General features: G+C 45.9%; 1 protein-coding gene across 1 annotated transcript in view; it reads right to left on the minus strand.

The window, feature by feature from the left end:
- Window positions 1-11205, minus strand: part of Papss2 (3'-phosphoadenosine 5'-phosphosulfate synthase 2) — a 72154-nt gene extending 60949 nt beyond the window's left edge. Inside the window, exon 1 of the mRNA XM_021151270.3 lies at window positions 11028-11205. Coding sequence (XP_021006929.1) covers window positions 11028-11054 — 27 coding nt within the window. The 5' untranslated portion in view covers window positions 11055-11205. The remainder of the gene's footprint in view (window positions 1-11027) is intronic.
- Window positions 11206-11656: the final 451 nt, after the last annotated feature.

Consider the following 11656-nt stretch of genomic DNA (forward strand, 5'->3'; position numbering starts at 1 on the left):
CTAGAGTTTCATGTAAGTTGCAGTAGTTATTTCTAAGGACACTTTCTCTTGAGTATGAGCATTCATTCACAAGAACAATAAGGCCTTGTACTACTAAGGTGTAATGTTGGGTTTGAGTCAAGGACTACTGTTACTAAACCACGCCACAGGGCCTTATCCACACTAATATTGATTGCCTATTAATAACATTTGCTAAAATCCACATCTTCTAAAGTTTCTACAACTTGCTAAATAGCCCTCAAGGAAAATAATTTTCAGTGTGACTCCATCTTTTACATTTTCTCACATCACTAATCTGCACCTTCAAACGTGTGTTTTAATAGCCACATCGTCTCCTTTCTCACAGCTACATCTTTTATATCTATCCTATTAACTGGGAGTGGGTGGGCTGGTTGAAAACAGGGCAAATGAGCTGCAAAGCCAACTCCTTCACAGAGTACCTGGAGGAAGATCTGGGCAATTTCTTGAAAGGTCCTCAATAAATCTATTCCCCTTTTCTATTTACTGAACCCCATCAGAGTTACGGTGTACCCTTCTGAATCCTCAGGGAGTTTATGTTCTCAAGGAGAATTAATCACACCAGGGATGTTCACAACACTTTATTTCAACACCGAGGGAAGTATGTAAGGATACAGATGTGTGTGTGTGTGTGTCTGCGTGTCTCTCTCTGTGTGTATGTGCATGTGTGTGTGTGTCTCTCTCTGTGTGTCTGTGTGTGTGTGTGTGTCTGTGTGTGTCCATGTAGGTGCATGTGTGTGTGTGTGCATGTGTGTGTGTCTTCGTGTTTCTCTGTGTGTATGTGCATGTGTGCACGTGTGTCTTTGTGCATGTGTGTCTTTGTGTGTGTGTGGCCACATTTCCACTGTGAAGTCATGGAAAGAGAGAGCTGCTGGTTACTCAGTGATCACTCTCCTTTTAGTTTAAATAGTGCAGCTCTTCCCAAGTGAAAACTCCACTTTTCCTCCATGCAATAGACCCAGCCATTGTCCTCCTGTACAACAAACATGGACTCGGTGCTCTTCCACAGCAGGCTTCTAGGAATGGAACATTCTTAGCCCCCAGCCTTGCAATGCTGATCTGAGATTGACTTGCCTGTGTTATGCTAGAAGAAAATGGATCCCTGCCTCCCCAGTTTTTCTTCCAAACATGACATGAGAGGCCTTTTATAAACCCCTGGGTTCTACTCACTCTTTGTTGATTTACAATGAAATGGAAAGAGATCTGGTGGCTCACACGCTTAAGCCTCACATTCTAGTTGGGTCAATTTCTTACTTTGAAAAAAAAATCAAAAAAATCTATTGGTGGTCTAGTTTCTAGTTTTCTTTTACCGTATACAAATTATGCTTACAACTTGGGTCACATATTGCCAGCTCCCATGGGAACAAACCAGTCTGTGTAAACTCACTAACACTGGCAAGGTAGCTAGGCTAAGCCATACAAACTACTGCCCACGTGAGGAAAATATATTCACTGCTGTCATCCTGCGGAAGGATGTGTCTGATAGCGGGAACAGAATCTAACCACTCACTTATGCCACTTACTCTTTAAAAAAAAAAGTGCTGAGGAATGCCTCTAATTTGAATTCATTATTATTGTCTTGAGATATTACAGATAGATGGCTGCCAAAATATTGTACAAATGAGGTGGTAATATATCAGGAGTTACCTGAGCCAACTGGGTTTGCCCCTTGGCAATAAGCCTTGCTCCCTCTGTGAAATCAACAGCTTAACTGTGGAGAGCTAGCAAGCTTTCTGCTGCTTCTGTGAGTGCCTCTCTAAAGACTCACCTCAGCTGAGTAAGCTCGCTGCAGACTGCTGTGCACACAGTCCTTGGTGACCTGGAAGGACTTAATGAGCTCCTGTGTAGGATGACCCAGAATTGGGGCCAGGTGAGGGTTTGACTATCTGGGTTTTATTTGCCTGGCTCATTTAAACTAAGGGGTGAATATGATTTTTTTCCTTATTTTTTTGAGTAACTGCTCAAAACACTGTGGTAATAGGGACCCAATGGGCTGAGAGCTGTAATTAGTGAAGTAAATGAGGGGGAAAATATTCTCTGGGGACTTGGTGAGCTAAGCAGATTTACCCTGGGGCCTTGTGACCACTGAAACCAACTTCCTGATGCTTCACCATCTTGATAAACACCATCGTCGGATGGATTAACAGATAAAGAGGGAACGAAGGCTTTAGTGGGTAACTGAACACGGTCCAGCTTTTGCCCAGTATGATTTGATCTGCACTGCCCATGAGACAATTCTCTGGCACCCTCTGCCCTCATCCCCTTCTTCCCTCTCTGACAGGATCCCTGTATCCCAGGCTGACCTCACCTGGTAGCTGAGGGTTGACCTTGAATTTAGAGCTGTGATTGCAAGCTTCTAAGCACCAAATCCAGTTTATGCAGCATCCACTGGGGTCTAACCCGGGGCTTGCAAATGCTTGGTAAACACTCCAGCAACTGAATTTCACCACTAGCTCTAATATCTTTCTTTTGGTTAAAAAATAAAGTAAAAGCCATGTATTGCTTGAGAGGGTTTAACTGGCTAGAATACTTCGGAATTGCCAAATGACATCTTTCAAATACTGCTCTTTGGTAAGTATTTCTATCTGCAGAATATTAGAATACAGTGCTAACCTTGAGATGAGAGTGTGCTGTGACTCACTCACTGATTAACTAGGAGGGAATATTTATCTTATTTATGGAAAACATTTCTTGGTGACTAGAAGTCAAGACAAAGTAGCAGGGAAAGGGTAGGGCCTTTTTCAAAGGACATATGATAAGAGACAAGTGCAAGATATATGCTGTGTCATCAGCATACAGTTTAACAGTGGTGTTGCCAAGTTACCAACCAGGAGGCTGGCTCCTGGGCCTAACAAAACTTTCAGTTGCTATGCATCAACTCTGTTGTAATACATACAAGGCATTAGAGAGGTAGGCTCTTCATTTTCTTCAATGTTACTGTTCTTTGAAAGCACACACACTCATACGTGTGCGCACGGGCGCGTGCACACACACACTTTTAGAGTATAGATAACTTAAGATTTTTTTTTTTTTAGAAGGACAGCCTAACAGATTAGTAAGACTCTCGCTCAAAAAGTGAGAAAAGACAGTTGGTGAGTTTCTGTTTTCTTAGCCTGCACAAAGCACTGGATTCAATCCTCAATATCACAAGTGTAAGAGTTCACTTTGTAGGAAAAAGGGTTAAGTATATAAGGAGAGTCAGTTGGAAATTTTATTGCTTTTGGTTCAAGGCCATGGCAAGACTTATGGGACAGAAGGCTTAAACAACATAAAGGTTGTAGGTGTGTAGGGTACAGGCACATCATTTAGAAAAAACTAAACGCTGTGTTTAAAATAGACTTAGACCATTTGAAATGGACTAAAATCTATAAACAAGGAAGATAGGGCTTCAGTAGATGCAATTGTGGCAAACAGGGTTCCTGGCTTTCATTCAATGCGTGTTTGCATACTCGACAGACAAATATATAAAAGAGAACCTTGACAGGAACTTCAAAGGGACAGCAAAAAGACCTTGGGAGGTGAGGAGGGGCCACATACCCAGCAAGGAATCTCCAACAAGGAACGTAAAAGCCTGTTCAGGATTTTAAATGCTAGGTAAAATATGAAAATGAAGGAAACCACCAATGTCTTTTTCTCTTTATAAAAAAAAAGATTTTGATTTGACATGCATGTTTTCTATGAGCATGGTTGTCCACGGAGCAGAAGAAAGCACTGCGTATCATGGAGCGGGAGGGAGCCACTTGATATGGGTGTTGGAAACTGAACTTGGGTCCTCTTAAAAAGAGGCGCATACTCCTAGCTCGGCCTCTTCCTCTTCCAGCCCCATCACTAAGGCTGTAAGTTGCTAGTCCTTTTGGAAACTGGGAAGGTATAAATTGTCCATATATTGACCGTGATTGAAGCAGAGTGTAAATAAGGCGGGGGTGATGGTAGTGGTGGTGGTGGTGGTGTGTGTGTGTGTGCGCAAAATCATGTTTAAAATCAGTAAGTCTGGAAATAATTAAAAGAGAATCTATTAGATCAGGTTAAAGAAAGTCATTGTCATGTTACTGTGCTCGAAAGTCACTGTCATGTTATTGTGCTCAATGTAGTTGCTTAGTTGACAAAAACATTTTGTGTTTTGAGACAGAGTTTCTCTGTGTAGATCTGGCTGGGCTGGAGCTCACAGAGATCTGCCTCCCGAGGGCTGGGATTGAAAGTACAAGATTTTAATAATGAGATATGTAAAGCAGGTCTATTAGCGAGTTAGTTAAAGCCAATGTTAATCCAGCATAGAAATGAACCTCACGCACAAAGCAGAGTTTTACCGAGTACATTGAGATAATTGTTTTAGGAACATTTTACAGCAGACCACAGGCTTATATATTTTTATTACCAACATTAATATTTGTACTAGACGGATTGAGTTTGCTATGTTTAAACTGTAGTCACTTTCACAATACTGACCATTGTTCAGCAAGTAAATTCACAAGCACAGGAAAAGTTGCCACAGCCAAACAAAGCATTCTTCCCCTACCAGGTACTGTCAGGGAGATGGAGAGAGAGAGAGAGAGAGAGAGAGAGAGAGAGAGAGAGAGAGAGAGAGGGAGAGAGAGAGAGAGAGAGAGAGAGAGAGAGAGAGAGAGAGAGAGAGGAGAGAGAGAGAGAGACAGAGAGACAGAGAGAGAGAGACAGAGACAGAGAGAGAGAGACAGAGAGAGAGAGACAGAGAGAGAGACAGAGAGACAGAGACAGAGAGACAGAGAGAGAGAGACAGAGAGACACAGAGAGAGACACACAGAGAGAGACACACAGAGAGAGAGACAGAGAGAGAGAGACAGAGAGAGACACACAGAGAGAGAGAGACAGAGAGAGAGAGACACACGGAGAGAGAGAGAGACAGAGAGAGAGAGAGAGAGAGAGAGAGAGAGAGAGAGAGAAGAAACTTTTATATTGTATATTGGCTACCTATTTATCCTACCTTGGGGGAAAATAATTATTACAAAGCAGGGATGTCAACGAAGAACCGATTTGTCACTAATCCTATGCCTACAACAAACCCGTCTGCCTTCTGGGAAGGTTTTGTTTAATCTTTATTAGGAGGGAGACAAGAGGAGCTTAGAGGCCAGGGTGAACCAGGGAAGGAGTGTAGTTGGGATGCTCTCCATCAAGCTACGGGATGAGGGGCAAGGGAGTTGTGTTTATGATCTCAGAGGGAAGAGTCCTAGGTGAACCTCAGCAGTTCCCAGGACGCCTCAAAGTCCCAGCAAGGTCACAGTGGAGCAGGAATTGCCACACACACTCCTGAGCACAGCGTGGAAAGGTCAAGGGACTTATCCAGCTCCACCTGTTTTCCCCAGAGTCCCAGGGCTACACCAGAACAATGCAACGACTACGTTACAGGCTCAGGGAGGAGGTTGTTGAACCTGTAGGGACCGCTCTCTGATGACAGCCAGAGGGTACGTGGGGAAAGCACTGCTGCAAGGATTAAGGCCACTAAGGCCATGTGAACAACCCCCACCCCATCGTTGTAGAGGAAAGAGAATTTAATTTCCTATTTCTGATGACTCATCTGATTCAAGTTCTCTTGTTCATGGACTCTGCCCCCTTTAAAAATGACTCAGGGCTGCTGAGGAGATGGTCCATTGGTTAGGAGCACATGCCGCTCTTACAGAGGGGTTTGGTTCCCAACACTTACAGTGTGCAGCTCACAACTCCCTGTAACACCAGTTCCAGGGCCTCTGACACCCTCCTCTGCACTGCACATACGTGTGGCATATATTCACACAGAAACAACACGTAGACACAGAAATAAAAATGCAACATTTTGTTTGTTTGTTTTAAGACGGACACAGGCATGGTCAGATACAGATAGGACTGGGCATGTTAGTGCTAATAGGAATTGAGAAAAGACAAGGGGCCCATGTCTCCTGCAGTGATGTCTTAGCCTTCCCTGATAATCACTTAAAATGCTTGATATGGAAAGAAAATACCAGGCTGAAATCTAGAACAAAGTGGGACCCCAAAGAGCAAATGGGGGTGGGGGGGAACATGTTTATCCTTATGGGGCATGTGTGCCGACAGGAATATATTTGAACTGATTGCAGCAGCCTCGTTAGTAGAAGTAGAAGGGAAATCAAAGCATAGGGCACACACAAGACCCTTTTTCTCTTGGTACCCAGGGCTTCTAATAGCTGTGTCCTGAAAACTAGGGTGGGCCAGAGCAAGCCCACCTTCTGGCCCTCTGAGGACAGTAACTGTGGTGTAGGAAAGGTGAGTGAGGGTGGATGGAACTGCTTTAAGCACTGTATCCACAAGGAGGGTCTTAGGTTTAAACTCAAATTCATACCACTTGGATGGTATTTTTTTTTTTAAAAAAAAAATGAGGTTATGGCTTAATGAGGCCAAACGAGGAGTGCAACCAGACCCAAAAGCGAGTCCTTCCTGAAAAAGGCCACTCAGTCGCAACATAGCTGTAACTATTTCTTAGGAGGCAGTAATGAGAAATCCCTGATCAAAAATAAGCAAACACACATATAAGAACAAGCAAACACACATATAAGAACAAAAAGTGTCAAGTATGGAATCTATTAAAACCACACGTTTTTGAGTTCTTGTAATTCTGAGTTCAGTCATTCATTTTACATGTCTTGGTCACTTGCTCTGTGCCGGGCAATGTTGCGTGTGCTGAACACATATGCTGTTGCAGTGTCACAGTAAAAGTCTGCTGACCTGCCATCGGATTGGAGCTTAATTTTCCTTTATTTTCTGAGTTCTCCCAAGATTTCCAAACACAAAGCCTAATGAATACCCGTTACCATTTAGTGGCAGATTTTGAAATAAACAGAAGTCTCTTAGGACTAAAGTTGATATTACTGGTTCCTTCCTCAGAATCTTATTCCCGGAAGGTTCCCTGGCGGAGCTAAGCCTAATTACTCCTGAAGAAAACCACAGAGCCATGCATGTTAGCAGGAAGGTGATGAAAGACAAAGCTGGTTCGTACTCAAGGATGTTACCTAAAGGGTAAATATCTCTACCTTTGTGAAGGTCCAAACAGGTGGCCTGTTATTGGGGATCATAGCATGAACTGGAAAACATTGATTTTTAAGGTTCATCTGGAAAGAGTCAAAGGCGTAGGAAGGGCGGAGGAAAGTTAGACCAATATTTAGTTACTCAGGAACAGCCTGCGTTCACCACAGTGCTAGCAGAAATATCAGCACTACACCATTCAGGATACTGAAGTGTGTTTGTACTAATTATTAACCCGTATCTTCTACTCATGCTTTCCTGGTGAATATTCAAACTGTCGCTTCCACAATTCTGTGTTTGTTTTCTCTTATTAAACATTCTGTCAATTGCCATTTACTCCACACCCTCCCCACTACCACCACCCCGGGAACCCATGCTTTCTTCTTACTTATGCCAAACACAACAGTCCGGTGTAATCATAATAAAAATCAGAGTCAGCCACGGAGGTGGCTTGAGCCTGTAATTCCAGTATTCAGGAAGCAGAGGCAAGAAGACTGTGAGCTTGAGACCGGCCTGGACTACACAATAAGAGGGAGTCTCAAATGTTAAGGATGATTAAGTCACGCTTATCCCATTTTACACATGAGAAGACAGTAAGCGAGAAGGACACTTCCTGAGGCAGGTGCAGAAGAGCGTGAGAATTCGTTTTACCTGCTCAACGGACCTGAAGTTAAATTGTGCTCGGCCAGCACTTCCAGTCACCTGGATGAGGTTCAGTTATTTTCCAAGGTGAAAGGTGCGGTGGGCTAAGAGAGGGAAGCCCTGCATTTGAGTGCTCAGCTCTAGCATGGGCTGGCTTTCCCCCACCATTAAGAGATGCTACATCCACTAATTCATGTCTTGACTTAGGCAGTGGTTTAAAAGGCAGCTTCTTCCAAGAAAGTGAAGTACCACTGGGCAGAAATTTTGGACTAATGAAAATGTAGAAGATTGCTGTAGCCACAGGGAGCCGTCGGAGCTTCAGGACCCCTCCCACGCATCCCCAACACCGACTTACTTCATCCTTCAGAAATGATCAAACTCTCTCAGTCATAGCTTTTAAGTTGGCTGTCTCCAGAACATCAGGACATAATCTGTGGGTCTTCAAAATGCTAACCCAGGAAATAGTGCAGGAAAAGAAGCCCTGACTTGGCCTTCCTTTCTTTCAGACAGCCTGCCTTTCTTTTTCTAGGTATCTGTATACAGGGGATGAGGCTGCAGGTGAGCCAGGATGAGAGTGAAGTCAGGGGTTGAAGAGAGATGTGACCAGCAGCTGTTTCTTTGGTCTCCATGGCAAAGATGGCTAACACAGAAGTGTGTAGTACCTCTCTTTATTAAAAGAACATTCTTTCCCCCGCTAGAGCTGATGAATCATTCTGGTGCAGTCTTTCATTTAGACTTTATGATTTACTGGTCCTAGAATGGTGTGATGTGAAAGGCTGTATTCACCCAGTAAATAGGCAAAACCTTGAGAGAGAGAAAAAAATTGTGGTTGACAACAATTTGCTAACTCACTATTTGGGTGACTGGTTACAGTCTTCCTAGTCATCAGCCCATGTCTTCCAGCCTGGGTTTCACACTCACCACCACTGGGCACAGCAGGGGCCCACAGCATCTGAAGCAGTGACTGCTAGGTGAGTTAACCAGGCAGAAAGCAGCATAGCAACATAGCAACAGTCAGTCTCTTCAAGCCTGTGAAGAAAGCCCTTACCTAGGCTGCCTTCTGAGATGGGCAAGACTCACTTTTTTTATTTTAAAATTAGGTATTTTCTTTATTTACATTTCAAATGTTATCCCTTTCCTGGTTTCCCCTCCGAAAACCCCCTATCCTATCTCCCTTCCACGTGCTCACTAACTCACCCACTCCTGCTTCCTGGTTCTGGCATTCCCCTACACATTGAGCCTTCACAGGACCAAGGGCCTCCTCTCCTCCCATTGATGACTTACTAGGCCATCCTCTGCTACATATGCAGCTGGAGCCATGGGTCTCTCCATGTTTACACTTCGGTTAGTGGTTTAGTCCCTGGGAGCTCGGGGGGGGGGGGGGATACAGGTTGGTTAAGACACACTTCTTAAGTAACTGATTGAGTCCAGAGGCCACATGTGTGGTGAGGTCTGCTCTGTTCTGTAAGTGTCAAAGCCCAGTTTGAGTTAATACTGACAGTCTGAGAGATGTCGCATGCACCCAAAGCCAGTCTGTTAGAGAACTAACAGCCAGTCCTTGGCTCTTTGGGAGCTTGAGATGGTTGTTGGAAAATAATTTTTAGGCTAAGGAAATGTTTGGAAATTCTGCTTTCAGTTAGCTTTGTAGGGTATTAGTTGATCACTGCCCCAGAAAAAGAAGGAAGGGGGGAGGGGGAGGAGAAAGGAGAATGAAGAGGAGGAGGAAGAGGAAGAGGAGTAGGAAGGCAACAACAATAACAATAACAGAAAAATCAGTTAAAAATTTCCCAGTGTGTAAACACAAAATCCAAACGCTGGTGATCATTTTCCTCACTGGTGATGGTGCAGCCTCCCAGCAGGGACCTTTAAGACCCTGCCCTCGGCCCTGTACATCTACTGACTCTTTCTAACTGGAGGCAGGAGAAGGAGAGAGAGTCCACTTGCTGACAGATAATTCACAGAACTGGAAGTTCTTGATGCAAGTGAGGAGGTGGGACTAAAATTAAAAGATGACGTTCCAGCAGGAAACACCACTCATAGGACTTGATCATAAGGAATCGGAATGCAGGTGATAGTCCATAAAATTCACCAGACACGACTGAGATTCCCTCTACTTTGAAATCACCCTGTCAGCGGCAGCTAAATTCCAACTGCTGTCCCACCCCATAGTGATGCCACCTTCTTCCTGGACTCGCCCGCTGGTCCAGTGTGATGCTCCCACCAAAGACGCAGATGACCCATATTTTCCGATCGTCACACCTCCAGTTCCCTGCATGACTCCCCCGCTTTCCCCCCCTTTCGGCTTCTTCTTCATCCCTCACCAGCACAATATGCTTGAAAGTACACTAATGAGTAGCATATAGGAATAATAACCATTTATAGAACACCTACTATGTTCCAAGTCGATGTTTAATTATTTGAGAGGACTGCCCATTTACTCACCCCCCCACAATCCTTTGAGGCATGCACTGTGGTGGTTAGAGGCCCGTGTTCAGCAGCCGGTTAGCTGGGTGGGATTTTAATTATGCCTTGTAGACCACATCTGAGGGGACTCAAATGCTCTCTGTAAGGCTCCTCCTGACGCAGTGTCTATTATTACTCATTTTCTGCCACTTTTCTTGGAATATAGTTGGGCATTTTTAAGAATATAAATTTTGTAAGAGCCAGGGTTGTTATGAGGAAAGATACTTTAATATACCCTCATCTTTCCCATTAAAAGGAGATTGCCTCTTTAAACTCTCCACTTATTAAGTGATGCCACTCCCTCCCACCCCCCACCGCCCCTTCACCCTCACCCCATGCCAACAGGGAGAGAACCAAGCTACAGGTCAAAATCTACCTCTATGGAAATGAAATTTCCTTGCAGTTCTATGAAATCATTAAAGTCCACTCCAAGAAAGGTCCCAAGGTTTGAAGAACCCTGGTGGCTGTCGCTGACGTGTGGCCAGCGACAGAAACACCACTGGCAGAAGCAGTCAGCTCAGCCCACCACCCACTCTGTGCGCGCGGAGGTTCTGGGACAGGGCGGGCAGTGGGAAGACTGGAGGGAGAAGGGACTTTCCTATCGGGTCCTAGTTTCGGGTTAGGACCCACTTCGCAAACTTGAGAAGGCTCAGGCGGGCAGGACCCCTAAGGATCGGAGGTTCCCAGTGGCACCGCACAGCGAGAGGCTCTCCGAGGGTGGCCCAGAGAGGGGGACACAGACTCAGTTCCACGTCCCTGCACGTCCCGGGGCACCCGTGTCTTCCCTCTCGGCTCCGAGTCCCGCGCGGGAGCCTCCCGGGGAGGGCGGGACCCAGTGCGGGTCGGCAGGGAGGGAGGGGAGGAGGGAAGGACCAGGCGGGCGGCTGGCAGCCTACCGTCTTCTGCTTCTTGATCCCCGACATGCTGCGGCTGTGACAGAGCCCGGGTCCAGGGCGCAGAGACGTGGATGGCGGCGGTGGCTGCCCGGCTCCAGGGAAGGAGGTATAAAAAGGCTCCTCAGACACGTCGCACTTCCCTTGACCGGCCCCCTTCTCCTACTCCTCCTCCCGCCGCGCTCCTCTCCGCCCCGTCGGCTCCGCCAGCAGCGCCCAGCCCCGGGGACCCGGCAGCCGCCAGGGCGGGGTTCCCCGCCGGCGCTCCGCCAGCTCAGGTCCAGGACAAGCCTGACTGACACACGTTCTGCCCTCGGCCACCGGAGCACCCCTTATCTCTCACCACATTTCACATCCGACAAGAATCTCTCGGACCCTAGAGTGTACCGAGTTAAGGGAGAGCGCATTTGAGGCCACCGGGCTTGCTGATGTGGACCTCAGAGCACCAGAGCCCAGGCTGTAACTTAAACCTTTAGGGATATTCACGCTGCATCCCAGGGAACCCTGCTTTATTCCTCGCGTGCTACCATCGTGGCCTGGCTTCAGGCAGCAAGTTGTTTTGTTTTGTTTTGTTTTCTCTCTCTCATTTAGCAAATGAGGTCATCGAGATATTTGGGGCTTCACCAGATTAT

This window comes from Mus caroli, unplaced genomic scaffold, assembly GCF_978045245.1.
Source record: "Mus caroli unplaced genomic scaffold, Mus_caroli_1 scaffold_20, whole genome shotgun sequence".
In the NCBI taxonomy this organism is placed as follows: Eukaryota; Metazoa; Chordata; class Mammalia; order Rodentia; family Muridae; genus Mus; species Mus caroli.